We start from the raw sequence: 17,834 nt of genomic DNA, 5'->3' as shown, positions 1-17,834 counted from the left end.
CATGTTGCAAATATTTCTTTCTGCATCTCTTTCATTTGCCTCATTTATATCATCTACCTGTTCCTCTCCTTAGGCATATTCTTTTTCTTGTACTATTCCATTCCCTTTGATTCCTTTACTTCTTCAGGAGTATGAAATCTTATATTTTCCAATTTATTAATATATTTAACCCATTAAATGTGATCTTGATTTAACAGTTTCAAACAAAGGTTGAAAAGTAATTCTAATATATTGAATCCTTGTGATTATATTTTTTAGAACACTTTATGGTAGAGCATTAGACTATTATCTGGTTTCCTGCACAAAAGAAAACTTAAATTTTTTCCATTGCCGATGAACTTAAATAAATTTTTTCAATATTTAATTAAAATTAAACTTATTTTCTATTGTTATTAAACTTAGATATTTATATGGTGCAAACTATTTCAATATTCACAAGGAAGATAAATTTTAATTTATTATTTTAATTAAATTCCTTATTCCACCTACTTGTAAAATCTTCGATTTTTAAGTCGGAAAATTTTATAAACTAGTCAGTATTCAAAACTTTGATTCATCATCAATCAGTTGTGGCCTTAACTTAGTGAATTTTGTACATTTCTTCTTTATCTCATCTATGGCATTCTAACAGTTCTTTCCTATTCAGGTCTTTGCTCATCTGAGCTGAGTTCAGATGAGTAATGTCAATTTTAAATGAAAAGATATACCCTGTGTATCATAATATTGATGACATACCAAAATGTTTTGATCCGTTAGCTGTTCTGGATGAGATAAAAGAATACAGAATTTTGGAAATGAATAACTGGGTAAAAGAAAAACCAATTTAGAAATAATTTAGGAAGGTTGTCAATCATTGTTCGTACCTACTTATACAACAATGAATTAACAGTCTACATCGTCGTCAAATCTGTTAAGACAGACTAAGCACGTTTATGCAGTACCTGGAACTGAACGTGAAGAATCAAACTAAGTTTTACAGGATCATTACCGTGATAGCTGTATACCTGATGTGTTGTAGTTTTCATTCAATAAGTAAGCAGCAAAATGTAAAGTATCGTCAATATACGTAAACACGCAGCATTCGATAGTTTTCATTCTGTTATACAGTGTAATGCTATACAAACTGACTGCCATTATACAAATTCACTTCTGAAGATGTGATGAAGTGTAACTTGGGACTACCATATTATGGTTTCACTGCCAGACAAGATTCCACCACACCCTATGTAAAAATCAGACAAAATAAACTTATCTAATTTGAAGTCATTTATATTCGCAATATAGATATCTGCCTTATTTTCCATAGTAAAGACAGATGGTGGATTCTGGAGTCAATATGTATTAGTATTTTTCAGTCATTTTTCATCTATTTTGAGTTCTAATCGAGGTACATTTTGCTTTGTTGGTTTGTAACAGTTTTATATCTAAATTTGTACATTCAACGAGTCCATAAAAGTATTAGCAAGTGGGCCAGGACCTGCCGTCTCAATCCCGTAAAGCGCATTTTTCAACGACACAAAATTAATGTTGTTTTCAGTCATGCCAGACCCTAAGACATGTGCTAGTTCACCCAAAGGATAAAACTGATATGGAAGATATATGTGGACTTATCTATCACAATTAAAGTGTGAAGAACGGGGTGAAAGCCATTGCCATCACGGACATCTTTAGGAAACGGAAAGGACATCAAACGCGAGATTTAATGAATATAGAAGACCATGTTCAAGTTCTGAAGTATAACGATACATCCACAATGTTTGTCCAGGCCATACTGTATCTTGCTACTGATTGAAAATCTTAGATCAAGAACAAGCCTAGTATTAGCGGTGGTTGGGGGTGGCTAGAATATCTACATCCATGCACACAAATCAACAATGAACACATACTGGGGCCATTACATTGATGGCGCATATTTGGGACAATCTTAACATCGCTCACTGTTCCCTCGGGTGATGTTAATAATCAGTAGAGGAAGATCAGTTTGCTGATGAAGTCTTTAGCATGAGGATGAGAGATTTGCTTTCAAAATCTGTAAGAATTGTAAATTGTGCTAATGTTTAGAAATGATTCACTGCAGGAATAATTAGAAACTTACATTTGGTTTTTAAATATGTTCTTATTGGAGCAAAATATATAATCAACAGTTGTAGTTAAAGACTGTTACATAGCTTGTGCTAGCCTGCAATTGGACATTGTCCTTGACACCTACACGTCTAATCAAATGTTTCCTCTGTTGTCCAAGCTCAACACTCATTATAATAATAGTGCCACAAGATTGTAACGATTCATGAGTTTCAGAAAGTAATCTTATGACCAGTTATTTCACCAACTTTGGGTATTACATTATCACATTTCTATTTCATACTTTTGGTGAGTTATAAATGATGAATTATTCATTTTAATCCTGAAAGCATATTGATAGTTTTTATAAGCTGTTCTATTAAGATGTATGCATCTAGTTCTATTTTTTAAAATCTCGTGTAGCTCGTGTGTATTTTTGAGTTTGTTATCTGGTGTAACTAATTCAAAAACATTCTCAATACTCAGTATCTTTCGTTCCTTTCTTTGCTCTCCTTTTAAGAGAAGAAATAAACATTTTATATATAAAAAAAACATTACCATTCCATACAAACTGAAACAAGTTTATTAACTTCTAATTTCATTAGGACGCACTGATCTTGTCATAAGACTCAGTGGATATCTTGAAATAAACCATTTTACTAAGTCTGATAACCATCTCATCAGAAATAGTCGCCAAGATGGTGGCCAGTCTAGCCAATCAAATACAAGACCACCTCATCAGTATGCATCGAACTTGCTCATTATCACTGTGCATATACAAGGTGTTGATCGAATGTTCTTATTTAGTCAGATTCTATGGTATTTCTAGTGGTTAGAAGTTCAGTACATTAGGCGTCAGAACACCTCATTAGTATGTGTGGATCACTCATTATCAAATTTGTTCGAGACTTAAGTTTGTTAAGTATATATTCCAAGTTTGATAAATATGACCTCCAAAGTGGTAACACTCGCAGCCTATCAGTTGCATCATGACTGTATTAATTAATATGGATGGATCATGCTTGTTATCGAACTCATCCTAGATTGTGATATGCCAAGTGCTTACAATTGGACATGAAAATAACGATTTGAGAGTGATAACGAGCAGTTTGTATTCTTCTTGTTTGGGGTTTAAGGTCATTTTTCAGCACATGATACGCTATACATGGCAGCAAATATAAATGGTGGAGGAAGAGCCTAGGAAAACCTCGGTAAGAACCACTGACCCACGGGAAGCAACTAACATGCTTTCTTACATTTTCACATTGGCCGAGACCAAAACTCGACCCCACAGGGACAGGTGAGATGGTAATGATCGGTAAAGGCAAGCCCTTTAAACAACCTTGAGCCCCCAAATGAAGCAATTGACCAGGTAAGTTAAAAACTATTTAAAAATCAAATAAAACCTCAAATTCTCGAAGAATTGCAATTTGATTTGGATGTAAATATCTACCCTTCAATCTGTTTGTACGATTAGTTTTTTTGCTAAATATGAAAGCAAAGACATTTCATATCCTGTTCAAAAGAAAATGTACATTCCTTGTACAAAATATACGAGAGAGAGAGAGAGAGAAGAGAAGAAAAGAAATATCCAAAGCACTTCCTAAAAACATTACACAAGTATTTACATGATTGATAACCCAAATTGCTTAGAGAATACTATTTATTAGCAGAACAATTAACGCAGGTTTTATGGATATCCTTCTTTCCTTGTTATTTACCGTTATTTACTTAGTACCATTATTGACATCAAGTGAATTTGACAAATGAATCACAATGATCACAACTCTGCAGATGTATGTTTTCTTCACTCATTTTCACAAATATATGTTCTCTTACCCAGGAAATATCAATGTATGCTCATATTGTTTCAAGACCATAATTCTTTCAAATGTCTCAACTATTGCAATATAATTTCATGTATCAATGCTATAAATCAAAATGTGAGAAGACGCTTTTTATGTTTGTCACTTGCTTCATTTAAGAATCAAATTGTACTACATTTGACATTACTGGAACATAGAATGTTAGACCAAAGCTTAATGAATTTCCAAAGGGTCGATAAAATTACAGGTACATGATAGGATCTTAGAACAAACCTTAATGAATTGCCCATAAAGGGTCAATACATTCAACGACAATAAAAACCAGTTGCCACAACTTTTAACCAAATATTGCCCATTAACACATAAGAAATGTCACATAACTTAATAAATAAATATCCCAGGGGTCAAGTTGCAGGTGGCTTACATTACATTTTACACCGCTACTTTATATATCGGCCCAAGGTGTGGGCAAAACACAAAGTAATCCAGTCGCACATTTTAATAAACCTAAAGAAATGCTGAAAGTTTTAAAATCCTTACATATTTGATCCTACTTACATGAGGGCACAATCTGGCTGCTAATCTATCAGATGTATTACCAAAACATGTACAGTTATAACTGATACTGTAAAGAAAAATATTTTTTTTTTAAAAAAAGACAAATACCACAAACTTTTCAACTGAAACATTTACACGTAATTTCAAGATTTAATGTGCTGCATGTTTAAAAATTATATATTTTCAATGTTATCCTTGTGTGATTTAGGTCAGGTTTCCATCTGGAGTTTATCACAAGTGTGTAAAAGCTGCACTAGGTAAATTCAAGGCTTCCAGAACGTGGCTATGTCTCCATCCAAAGAGACACAGCCAACTGCCATCATTGTCGAACCTCATGGATTGCATCTGCTGCAGAGCTTCATTGATTTCGGATCTAAAGGGACGTAAAATATGAAATACTAAAATTAAAAGACAATGCATTTTTCTCGTGCTATATTAATATTGACGCTTTAGAGTTACGTCAGCCAATGAAAGTCAATTTCAAGAAAGATTGGAAGCAACATTCATGTACATAAATAACACTAGTTATGAAACATTTGAAGAAATTTTTTAATGTTGTAAATAGGCAAGTTTATTTAGGTACCGTGATAAAAATAACAGTATGCACCAGGTCTCAATTCGTTCAGTTTGAAAATGTTTAGCGTTTATTATTATCCTCACGTTAAACTATAAAATGTAAACCAGTTTTCATCTTATTTTAACAGCTTCAGATTAAAACAAAATTATGTATTTATCTGATATGCATACACTCACCTGGATGCAGTGGAAGAAGACGATTTTATTCTGATGGGGTAGAAGATGGGGCCTCCGTTTCTCTGCTGATTGCTGAATTGACCTTCAGCACTGTATTACCAACTTGGGAACTGGAAGTTGATCTTGGTTCCGGCTGCTTGGAAACCTTAAAACAAAAACGACACTACTATTGATGTGCAAAGTAAAATCACTGTTTTTATTATAAATAAAACCATTTTCTTTAGCAGCAACTTCCATTATTCCTGGTTCTTCAGTTTCATGAATTCACTCCAAAAGATGGAATAGTTAAGGTAGTTTCATAGTTTTTTTTTGTGTTAGAATTCTTTTGGTTGAATGTCATTTGAAATGCCCTCGATTTAGATCGATGTGAAGTAATCAAAATCTCACAGAAGGAAAGAAACGTATGCAAGGAATGTATGCACATGGAATCCAAAGTTAGTGACTAATAAAAAAAGAAAAAAATACCAGCAGAGCAAGATCAGTATTTCACTGGCAAATTTAGTTTATTCAGTAAATGATACAGTGAACAATAGGGGTATTTCCTTACACTAATTGCATGCCAACGTTTGGTAATTAGTGATGGAGAATCATGTTATTGTGTGAGGGCTCCAGGTAGCTAAGTGGTATCAGGCATTCATCGTTACAGATCACATACATTTCACCCATGCCCGCATGTGTTCGAGACTCTGCTAACGAGGGTACGTCAAGATCTTGCCTGTAGCTTCCCGTGGTTTGCTTGTTCTGCCTGGAGTTTTTTCCTGGGTTCCTGCTCCACCAAATATAATGGTTGCCATGTATAGCCTATCATGTGCTGAAAAAATTATGTTAAACCCACTAATAGTTGAGTGGAAAGCATTTTTGTTTCAAAACTCAGAACGACCTTAACATTCGTCTTTACGTAGCCTGAAATCGATAGGGTTCTTCCATATCCCAAGTTCAAGCCACTCCCAAAGTTTGGTAATTGCTGCTGAATGAGAACGCTAGTTACTATGCTGAAACCGTATTTATTGTATCAGACAGTAACCTTGACCTTTTTACCCCGATAAATCAATAGACTTCTTTACTCCATTGAAGATTTCCACATAGTTTGGTAACAATAGATGGAGAATTGTGCGGAAAGGTGTCTATTTTTAGTCTTCGTTGACTATGACCTTCAAACTTTCGAGACCGATTCCGATAGTAGTCTTCTCTACCCTAGGCCATGCCGTCTAGAAAGTATGGTACCTGTAAATGGTCGACGACTGAAGCTAATGTGCGGAAACTAATATTGGTAACATGGATATACGTATTCATAGCATAATAACGTTCCGTCTTATCGCAGGTGTATAAAATACAAACATTAATCAAAGCAATTATAATAATAGAACGTACCGACATCATGGGCGAAGATAAAGATGGTCGCTTCTCAAACTCCGTTTCTATGGACTTGGTACCGTTATCCTTCGCTTTCTCTCCAGAAACAAATGATACCAGCACCGAGTCTGATGGTTCCTCACCCTCATAGTTTTCCACCATCTGTTTCCATGTGCATCCAACTTCCATGCCTTGGATACGATTTCCGCGCGCTAAGCAGCTACCATGATCGCCCTTACCACATATGCTGTGATCTCCGTTGCGATCTATGTATATAGAATCGTCTATATCTAGAATTGAGAATGCAATAATGTATTCATTGTTTATCCTCGGCATGACTTGTTTCTAGATATTTCGTTGCTGTCTGAAGTATGTAATCTGGGTATATTATAACAGCTGTTTGCAAGTTTTACACTTGAGTTTTCGTACTTAAGTTATTTTAACAGTGAATATTTTATTGACCAAAAATTACAATATTTTAGAAACAATTCTGCTAGAATTCAGCGCATTGATTTAAATCAAATACTTACCGAAAGGGTCAAGCAGGGAAGCAACAGACTTTTCAAACTTTTTTTCCACATTTGCTCTGTCTTTCTCGTGCTCTTCAGTTTCAAGGTTCTTTGGCTTATCTCCATTTTGAATTTTGGCCTCCTCGGTATCGTTGTCAGTCGAACGTCCAGGACCATTTCGGCTAAACCAGCGTCTCATGTACTTCTGCATCCAGCGACGAAAATAGTGTGGGATAACAAACGGCTGGAATTTTGAGAACAAAGTTTAAACAAATTCACAAGTCAAAGTTCTATCGAGCAAGCCCTTGATACATCAGTATGCTAGAATAGTTTCTTTGTATAAGTTGTTCATGCTATATACCACATATGTTTTTAGAGCTTTGTGTTAATATGACAATGTATAATTCAAAATAAATGGATCTATTAATACCGTCTATCAAACGGTGTTTGCAAGCGAACCCAAAACACACCTGACAATTTAGATTCCTGTAACGAACGAGCCACCTATGAATTATTCCGTATATATCTTGGTTACCGTTCTTTATCATAGTTCTCCAGCTAAAGCCACGGACACTTGGATAGTTTTATCTATAAAACATGCACAAATTCATATTGTCACCCTATTTTGCCGAAATTTTCAATTTATGGCAAATAATGCGATGGAAATGTATCTAAATGTTTACAAGAAAATCATTTTATAAAGACGTTGATATAGTATTCGGGTCCTTAGGTACTGAAGCAGGTTAGGTTCAATACGTACTTAAAAGAATTTGTATTTTAGTGTTCTTTTATAAACGACCATTTGGATTTGACAAGAATGATCGGTCTCTACTAAATTACCATGATTTCTTTAAAATAATTTTTTACTTCAAAAAGTATGTGGTTGACGGAACTTTTAAGTATGAAGTGAGAATTGGACAGTGGGTGTCTAAATAAAACAAATTTGAAATTTGACACGTCATATAGTACAAGTCAAGTAGGTAACGTACTGAACTCAAGACAGACCACTTGAACCGATTCGCGCGTGAAGTAGTAATAATAGGTAAATTCCAAGACGTGTCCTCAGATTGGTCAGAATGTGACACTGGTAACAGACAGTCGCTGTGCTGGACGGAGATGTAATTTATATATCGTTCTCAAAATTTGGATCAAAAACTAGCCAGTAAATCTTAAATATTTTCACTCTGTTAATGTTACTATATTTTCAATTAAGACATTATACATCAGACTCGGATAATGTATAAAAATTTAACTTGCGCCTTGTAATTCTGGTTCATGGGATTCAAAAGGAAACCCCATATGAGGATGATGTCCGGTGAGAGATGCTTTACAATATCCCGTCTCCATAGGGGTGGTTATTCTCATCATGTCATGTTCCTTGTGGATTCCATTCTTTTCACATTTGGAACACAGGTCATAATCCGGGCACTCCATGCACTTGTAACGATTCCCAACGACAGCCCCATCACACCCATCACATCCCACTCCTAAATGAAGTTCAGCCTTAGCATCTTTCGAACTATCATTCGAAGCTTTCTCTGCAATAAAAATGTATGATGGATAAATAACATGAAATTGCTGTGATATCCTTTCAATAGGAAATGCGCCATCAATATTTGTTATTTAAATGAAAATATATAGCACCTTCCCTTTGACTTTGACATTTCAAAACCTAGCAAGGAAACACTTGTCTTCTGGTTATTGCTAAATATTACATGTGTTATGTATATTTGATTTAATTTATATTTGATTTATTTTAATTGTTTCCTTAAAATTTTCCCAAAAAATGTTTATTTCATTACATGTTAAAGTAATGTAATTTTGTTTAATGGAATTTGATTTTTTCCAGAAATTAGTTTGACCTGACTTTTTTTGTCGTAAACACCTAATGCTGACATAGTTTCTGACCTAGATTCAAAATTAGTAAACACCTTTTTTATTCATTCTTAATGCATGAGTATAAGAGGGAAATCGAGTCTGACTGGTGCTAAGTGGCTTTAGACGTAAATAGCTTCTACGATGTTCTCGAAATTCTGGTTTTACAGGAGGGTTGATCCTCATGCGGGCATATGTTTTAAGCAGCAGTCAGGTTTTATACCGATGTTTAAAGAAATAATCTCAGTTTGGGCTTTTTACCTTCGACACTAAAAGTTTTGTTGTGGCCAGTTGAGTTACATTTTAATTTTTATTCAAATTATTTGGATTCTAAAAGATTAATTCTTTTCCCTGGAATATTTGAGTGCTCATACAAAATTCTTGAACAAAGCATTTAAACTTTCAAACACCGGGATATTTTCTGTGGTTCAACAAAGAACTGTAGACACATCCGTACTATATAGGTTATAGCATACGCCATCGCCATCGCCTTCTAGTTTGGATTTTCGTCGGGACTCCGAACTCAAATTCATTAGATCATATTTATTACTAGTACTTCTAGTTTTTAATTCGTGGATTATTCTTGGATTATTTTTGAATTTGATTCTTAAAACCGTAAGTTTTCCCACTTTTACCTTGTTTTTCTAGGGAAATAAATTATTTGTTATATTTTACAAAGATTGTTTTCTTCACCTTTTCTTTGTTACTGTTTATGAGAGCCTAAACACCTAACAATTTTAATTCAGTTTACTATAAGCCTACTGTATCGATAAGACTAGAAGTCATCGATCTATTTTAAGAAAGATGGCAACTGCTCAAAACTTAATGGACCGTCGTAAATTCGGAAACACTTATTAGAAGTGATCGAGCACATAAAATAAAACAAATTCTGATATACTAAAGAAGCAACAATTTCTTGCATTTTTCAACCCAATTATCCATGTTGTAGAATATACGAGCTCAGTAATTAGTAGTTTATGACACTTACCACGCACATAGATCTTCAAGAGGCTGTCTTTGACAAAGCCAAGAGCTTCAATCAATTCTTCATCCGTGGAGAAAGCCACCTGATCTCCATCGGAATCTACAATGTCATTGATATTCGGTTATTATCGGGCTTTAAAAATATCATACAGTTCCTAAAATATGCAGGCATGGTCTTTAAGTGCACCTTTTGAAGCTAGTTTGGAAGAATAACTAGAGACAAATTGGTTATGTTATCGTTAACCCGATCTACGTAACTTTACAGTTGACAATTTCACTACACATGCTAACGTAGTCTTGTAAGTAGACAACCGATGTAAAATATCTCCCATCTTTATATAATCATTTTGATTTTCCCTTGTTATCAAGATAAAAAAGAAGTCTAAAGATAATGGCACAATCAATGTCTCTTTCTCGTAAACAGTCATCCAAGATTTTGATGATAATACACCAACCAACAAATTCTGTAGTCGGTGGATGCAATATGTAGTTTATCAAGGCAACAAGCTCAGCCAATCAGAAGCAAGGTATATAAAAGTAATATTGCATATATATTGAATTTTATCGAAATCAGATCATAAATATGGCTAGAAGCGAGTAACAACATCAGCCAATCAGATGCAAGATCACCTTTTCAATATGCATGTATTATTTTCCATTTCCATATTGTTCAAGATGTTTATAATGTAAGCCGTTCTCCAACCGATCAACATCACATTAGAATTATGGATTGCAGAGTGATAACAAGATCAGCCAATCAGAAGCTATATCACCTCAATATGCATGGAGCTTGATGATTATCTATATTTTCCAGGATCTTGATATTTATTAAATGCTTATGTTTTGCTCCGTTAAATTTACAGTCCGAATCGTGCAATATTTTTCGATACTACTCGGCTTCATTCTGCACGACACGTGGATCTAAAAATAGTCTCGTGTATAAGAACTACTTTATAAACAAACCATGTACACTCATGATCGTAGACGCTTTGGTTGATTAGATATGTTTTTACATTAAAAAAACATCCATTTGAAAGTACAGATGATAAAGTTAATGATGTGAACGAGCTCACTGAGTCACAAACGAAACTTTGAAAGGAAACGAAGGAACGTCATATTCGCAATGTCAGCAACAAATACGAGAGATGCAGTAATTGAAAACGCCATTGTGATCATTTAAACAGTTATTTAGGAGAAATATTAGTAACTTTTCGCTAATAGAATGGTTCAGATTATAATCAGTCTCACTACTAGCTATCAAAATAGCATCTATAAAAATAGCATAGAAAAGCATGCTGAGTCCAAAGGGTATCGCATATCTATCAGAGACGTACCATTTTAGACGTCAGTCAAAATACTAAATTCAATAAAAATGATGCAACTGAAGGTTTTTGTAAGAAACTAAGAGCATCATAGCAAATAAAACAAGAAGAAAAAGTTCATTTCCGCTGGCTAAACGGTCTGTCACAACTGCTTCGCAAGTTTCCCAGTTTAACTATTGATACAACATTAAGCTAGCGATCGAAGATGTACACTATGATATAGGTCATAGCCACAGTCCATCAAACAGCGACCATAATAGTGACAGGGTATGAACGCGCGTCTTCTTTAGCTGGTAATAAGAATGGCAACATGCATTTTGAATTTACTCAAAATGTACTTATTTCTGCATTTCCGAATAACATGACATGACCCATGTAATGGAAAACCTGATACACACTAAATTTTACTGTAATTTCGACAATATTTCCAACTGAAATCACATTCACCTTACTGTACTGAATTGACCCAGTCCATTATAAGCTGACATCCAGAACTGAGTTAGAACAGAAAAACAAAATCCATCAATTTCAGACAAAATGAAAAAGTTTAAATGCTCATTCATTCAAAGTTTGACTCTACATTTCAATTTTAAGTAGTCTAGTGCGACCTCGAGAAGGTTTACAAGATCAGCCAATCAGACGAAGGATTGCATTATTAGTCTTCATAAATCTTGCTCAATATCGCCCTTGTCGGGGATATTAATATAAGCAGATTATTCTAAGTTTTATCAAACCCGGTTCCTAAATACGACCACCAGTTCAGCAGATAAAATACATGCTCACCTCATTTTTATGGAGAATCTCGCTTATTTTCGTCCAAGATATTTATACAGGCATTTCTTTCCAAGTTTGATGAAAATCCAATCAGAAATATGTCATCCGAAGTATTAACTAGGCGAAACAATCAAATATAAGATCACCTCTTTAATAAGCAGAGGTCTCTCATTGTCGAACTCTTCCTAGATTTTTATAATATCAACCCTATTCTAAGTTTGACTCAGACGTAAATATGGACTTTAAGAGTGGTAAAAAAAAATTTACGAACGGACATGCACGATTAACAACACCTGACTGACGATGCACAACGGACGCATTCAATTACTGCCAGGTGAGCTTAATTCATCGGCAATATAACAGGACCAACCCAGGGAAAACGAGATCAATATAGACTAACCATTTCATTTTTCTTAATTCCCACTCTAGATCCCAGCCCTTTTAAGTCATCACCCATCTATGTCATGGTTTCAGAGTAATGCAGCTTTATCCACTTCAAATAAGACATTTTAGAAATGTGTTTGTCATTACGAATGCTTTGTATTAAGAGACTCCCGTCTAATCCGAACAAAATTGGGAAAGACGATACATCTGGACTAGGCAGTGTTAAGAAGAAACTTAATTCAGATTAAATTTGACAAGAACTGAATGACTTGGTTTCATGGTGTCATTTCCTAACCAAGGGCTGGACGTGATGGGTTTCGTGTTATTTGCTAACCAATGGCTGGAATTGACGGGTTTCAAAATCTCATTGATCAAACGTTATCAATGTTTATATTTGCCTAAATCAGGTTTTCAGACTGGTACGCGGTCCTCTGAGTTCCATTCAAGTGGTCTACGGAAAGGTTGGGAAACAATGGAGATCCTGACCGTTACTAAAAACAAAAGGCTCATCTATCACGTTAGAAAGGAAAGACTACTTAAAAATATTTAGCAAGAATTTGTATTACTAAGTTTCTTTGCATAGCTAACGCCTTTATGCAACGCGCATTATGATAGTTATAACAACAATCTGATGCTTACAATGGCACAAACATTAGGAAAGATCATTAAATTGTCCTATAACAAATCCAAAGGTATAAAACGTGCCGAATGAATTCCAATAGTCATGAATGTCTTGACGTACGAATGATGCAACCCAGAACGACTTTGAACTCACAATAATTCTAAACAAATGTGTTAGTCCAGAAGTCAATTAGCACTTTGTAATTTACATGAATATATAAATAATTCCTCATAACAGTTGTGAATAATTGCTATTTCCTCATCGTGGAAAGTTATAACGATCTGATGCTTACAATACTTGTATGATATTTTAGTTCATTGGCTTTTCGAACACTGCTTTGGGATTATTGAAAACATTGCTTCAGGATTAATGAAAACATTCTGGATTATATCATTGTGATACATCAATGTATCGGTACTGATATTCCCGGTTGCCGTTGATAAAATTACACGTTTCAAGAGACGACATATAGGTCTAAACAGCCTAATATTTAGCATCAAATAGCTATAATAAATGCATGTACACACATTAAGGACAGTTAAACTGTTGCAAGGTCACCACCACCAGCCCCCAAAGAAATACAAAATCCTTAATCCGGGCACAATGTGACTAGTACAAGAGCATAAAAGTCAACTTATCAGTCTTACATGTTAGCATACGTAGACAAAATATAAAGACATTTACCTCACCAGCCATAGTTGGTTCACGTTTTGGTTATTAGTTTTTTTTTATTATCTCTGTTTATATATCTATTTCATTATATTTCTGGCTTCCGTGATAAAAGTCTTTATTGTTCTTAAATTTTACTTAACCTTTTTACTTGTCATTGGTGGGCTGTTTCCTCTACCCAACATCTATTTATTGGAGATTTTTCATACCAACAGCAAAAAATAGCATGGTCAATTTATTTCTACTTGCTGACATATAAACTAAACAATTTTCTTACCTTTCCAGTATAGAGTAAACCTGCCATGTCGAAGCGAAGGGAAGATATCGGAAATTTTCTTGCTTAGATAATCGTAACAGCTTGAAACATCTGCAGGAACAGAAAATCGGCGAATTTCTTCGTCTCCCGATCCCGACTTCAGCAGAAACGCCTTCACTGTCAGTGACATTTTTCTCCGGACGTTTTGGGAATTATCCTTAACTAAACAATTGCTAGCGTTCCTTGTTTGTTTCAGAGCGTACTAAAACTTAGACTGTCGTTCAATACATTTTATACCGAGACTTACTGGCAGCAATTTGTGACAACGAATCACTGATGAAAATAGTCACTGTATACGAAGACTCGAGAGTAAAATTTGCCGAGTCAGTACTAATCCATTCAACACCTTGATGTTATGTCACAAGGTCGTTCTAAATTAACCTCGGCCTAAAGGACCAATCTGTTGGTCATATCTATACCTATACATGTTGCTATACATAGCTCGTCAAGATAGTGTATTAAAAAAATCTCTGTGATCTCTTTATGCTTGGTCGCATTATTCCTTTAATTTCGGGTTATCATGACAATAAACTGTTTCGAAGGAAGGCATTTAAATTAAATTTATTAATTAATAAATTTATTATTTCATATAAATTAATGAATTAGTAAAGAAACATGAACAGAAATAATTATTTCCCAGATACGTTTATACAAAACATTTCCGAGAGAGAGAGAGAGAGAGAGAGAGAGAGAGAGATCGGGGAAGGGGGGGTCAGATGTACCAATGGTACAGCAGTATATTCTGTGGACTATGTTACGAATATGCATGCACGTTCTTATTTCTAATACATACGTCAACTGTTATAAACATATAAGGCTTCTCAATTTACTTCTGACTTGTATGTACCATATATTCATTATAGTTTCACAAAACAATCAAATGTTGATTCCAGGTCAAACACATGTATAGACCCAGTCTGAAATTAATGCTGCTTAAAAGTGACGATCGATTGACTTTGCAGGCGCCTAACATCTCGTAGAGATTATAAACTCGTGATCTACATTACTCTTTATTCGCGAAAAGAAATTGGTAACAGAACCGGTTACCAATCTAATTTCATTCACGCACGTCTTATTTATTTTTTTATGATTTAAACAATATATATAAAGAATACAAACCAAATGGCGAACAACAGTCTTTTCAAGTGCACTGGATCAAGCAAGGGATCACGTGTGTCAGGGATTGATTAAGATAAATGCAATAAATTGACAACGAACAGTGCAAAACTAGTATCTAACTTTCTGATCGCTTTCGACTCGTAACGAGTCTTTTTCAAAATACAAAACAGACACAAGACAAACAAATAAAACAGAAAAACCGTTCTGTTTACAAAACTTTACATGACTATTTCTACAGGATCGAAACCTTTAAATTTATTCAATATTTTATATTGACCTTTGAAAAAGACTCATTAAGAGTCGAAAGCGCTCAGGCTAGTTAGATACTGGTTTTGCACTGTTCGTTGTCAGTTTTTTGCATTTTTCGAATTGGGTGAAATACAAGTATATATTACACAGCAATCACGCAAACGAATTTATGGGGAACCCTAAAACTTGCATGGAGCAACTTTTAGGATATTGAACTAGAGTCTTAAGTAGCAGGAATCGTTGATAAAACGGTTATATATACGGATTCTATTCATAGTAGGTCTTCTCCACATTGCTATATAAACCCCCGCCACACAACTAGTTTCAATCTACTCAGATTTGGGACAGTGAAAACATCTTCCAAGGATTTTTTGTTATTTTCCTCACGTTATCTATAATGTCGCAGACAGTGACGGCATTTGTATAGAACGAAGATTTTGATGAAACAGAGAAACGTCCTGTGATAGTATTCCTTAACAAGAACGATAGTAGTAGTGATAGTATTTGCATTTGTTAGAGTTATTGTTTGATGGTAGTTGTGGTATTTTGTTACAGTTCTTTAATTCTTGTTATGATTGTTTAAAGCTATTGTGTCTGCAAAAGATAATGATATTTATTATTATTATTATTATTATTAGTGGTAGTATTAGTAGCAGTAGTAGTAGTAGTGGTGGTGGTAGTAGTAGTTAGGATCTTGAATGCGACCATGTCTCCATGACTTGATGTGAACATTGTACCTCAATGTAAAATGATTATCCGGCGTTTTAGGGCCCACAGTAATATACATAATTAACTAAATTTGTCTTAAATTTTCCTCATATTAGTAAATTTTATATTATAATGCCGAGTTTGGAAAATATGGCATGATATGTGTGGTATATTAAAACATGAACACTGTATCAACCAATATTACACGTATATTTTAATGTTCATTATCTTGACCAATATAGATTATATTTTATTAAATTGATGTGAGAAATATTGATATCCTATTTTAATTAAGAAACGTACTCGGCATTGCAGAAGTAAACAATATAAAAGTTACAGTTGTCATGACTGTGTACTTAATGACAATGCTTTATTTATTAATGAGCCAAAATATACTCGAGTGTAGCTGCTGCGTACAGTAGTGTCCGAGGGTGATCTGTTTTCTTCCAAAGTTATTTCAAAATGCTGAATTCAGTTCACCAAATGCTGCATGAGCAAAGTGCTGACAGTGAGAAAACTGTATACTTTCTCTAGACGTGGATTTCACCATAGCCAGGGTACTTACAGATTCAAGTCTGACTATATTATCACAGTATAACGAGTTTTGTCGCGAAGCTCTACATTTTTGAGAAACAAAAAGCATATAAGGCAACATTTCTTACAGCAGGTTCTGTCTGGTATTGATCTTTTTGTTTAAATAGATATTCACCAATAATCTTAAGCTGTAGAGGTATGTGAACTATAAAATTTAATTATTTTTCCGTGTTGTATAATACAATTGTTTGATATATTGGATGTTCCAGTATTTATTCTTAATTTTACAGATAGACATATGTCGTATATCGCGTGCTATTAGATAGACTATAATCTGTTTCAAGTTAGTAATTTTATAACTGAATTAACGAGTTAATGTACATGTTGCATGTATTAAAGGATGTGTAATGTTAGAGCTCTTCAAATTCAGTGAGATTATTCTTGTCGAATACAGATTCATGTCCCAACGTGGTTATAATAATAATAATAATCTTGTACAGTAGATACATTATTTAATACGTAACAAACAGGGCCGGCCCTTGGGCAAGGCGTACGAGGCAACTGCCTTGGGTCCTGCGCTACTCCGCAATGCAATTTTTTTGTTGCTTGGGGCCCCGCGCTCATCAATTGTTGCCTTGGGCCCCGCACATCCTAGGGCCGGTCCTGTTAACGAAACAAATTCACGAGCGTACGAAGGGCGGCAATGCGTGGTGGGTCTTTGATCATTCGATGTTATCGGTGGAACCGGAAATGGTTAATGATCATCAGCTTTAAGTCACCAGTTGAATACTTTCCGTTAAATCAGTACGGGTGTATGAATCTATGGAACCTTATTAATTTTTTTTTTAAATTCCAGATATTATCTACACTAATAGATCCATATATAAATTATATTTGCATATGATTTCCATTCGTTGATCTTGTTCATTATTTGTATGTTACATGTTCTGATTAGTTTGTATAGAACGATATAATTTCCTAATATCGATTATTTCACTCGTTGTGCATCATTGTTAATTTCATTATTGCACTTTATGCGCACTAGTTTGGTGTCGATTCATTCATCATTCAATTACACTATAAATAAACACCCCATTCGCAAAATTGCTTTCAGTTCCTTCGTTAAAATCTCACTTAACTCCGTTTCATCCTGTTACATTTTGTTATGTATGCTTGTACTCGTTTGCGAAAATCTCCATTTGCTTTTTCACTGTTCAG

General features: G+C 34.5%; 2 protein-coding genes across 2 annotated transcripts; both read right to left on the bottom strand.

The window, feature by feature from the left end:
* Positions 1 to 4,686: 4,686 nt before the first annotated feature.
* Positions 4,687 to 7,298, bottom strand: LOC149782865 (uncharacterized). The gene is made up of 4 exons (XM_089934399.1): positions 7,082 to 7,298; positions 6,570 to 6,841; positions 5,199 to 5,343; positions 4,687 to 4,818 (listed from the first exon to the last, which is right to left on the bottom strand). Exons 1-3 carry the CDS (start codon positions 7,269 to 7,271, stop codon positions 5,224 to 5,226), a joined length of 582 nt encoding a protein of 193 aa, XP_089790525.1. The 5' UTR covers positions 7,272 to 7,298; the 3' UTR covers positions 4,687 to 4,818; positions 5,199 to 5,223.
* A 1,010-nt stretch (positions 7,299 to 8,308) lies between these two features.
* LOC149782864 (sequestosome-1-like) lies at positions 8,309 to 14,338 on the bottom strand. The gene is made up of 3 exons (XM_089935182.1): positions 13,968 to 14,338; positions 9,924 to 10,019; positions 8,309 to 8,598 (listed from the first exon to the last, which is right to left on the bottom strand). Exons 1-3 carry the CDS (start codon positions 14,134 to 14,136, stop codon positions 8,309 to 8,311), a joined length of 555 nt encoding a protein of 184 aa, XP_089791308.1. The 5' UTR covers positions 14,137 to 14,338.
* Positions 14,339 to 17,834: the final 3,496 nt, after the last annotated feature.

This window comes from Sinohyriopsis cumingii, chromosome 15, assembly GCF_028554795.1.
Source record: "Sinohyriopsis cumingii isolate HCF-2022 chromosome 15, ASM2855479v2, whole genome shotgun sequence".
Taxonomy (NCBI): domain Eukaryota; kingdom Metazoa; phylum Mollusca; class Bivalvia; order Unionida; family Unionidae; genus Sinohyriopsis; species Sinohyriopsis cumingii.
This window is presented reverse-complemented; position numbering and strand designations above follow the sequence as displayed.

Bases quoted from the DNA above. Each gene is read 5' to 3' on its own strand.
- LOC149782865 (XM_089934399.1), bottom strand. From the start codon at position 7,271: ATGCAGAAGTACATGAGACGCTGGTTTAGCCGAAATGGTCCTGGACGT. The intron at 6,842-7,081 runs GTAAGTATTTGA...TCTCAATTCTAG, and splicing joins TTCCCTGCTTGACCCTTTCG to ATATAGACGATTCTATATAC. The intron at 5,344-6,569 runs GTACGTTCTATT...TTTTGTTTTAAG, and splicing joins TATCTTCGCCCATGATGTCG to GTTTCCAAGCAGCCGGAACC.
- LOC149782864 (XM_089935182.1), bottom strand. From the start codon at position 14,136: ATGTCACTGACAGTGAAGGCGTTTCTGCTGAAGTCGGGATCGGGAGAC. The intron at 10,020-13,967 runs GTAAGAAAATTG...ATGACATTGTAG, and splicing joins GTTTACTCTATACTGGAAAG to ATTCCGATGGAGATCAGGTG. The intron at 8,599-9,923 runs GTAAGTGTCATA...TTTTTATTGCAG, and splicing joins CTTGAAGATCTATGTGCGTG to AGAAAGCTTCGAATGATAGT.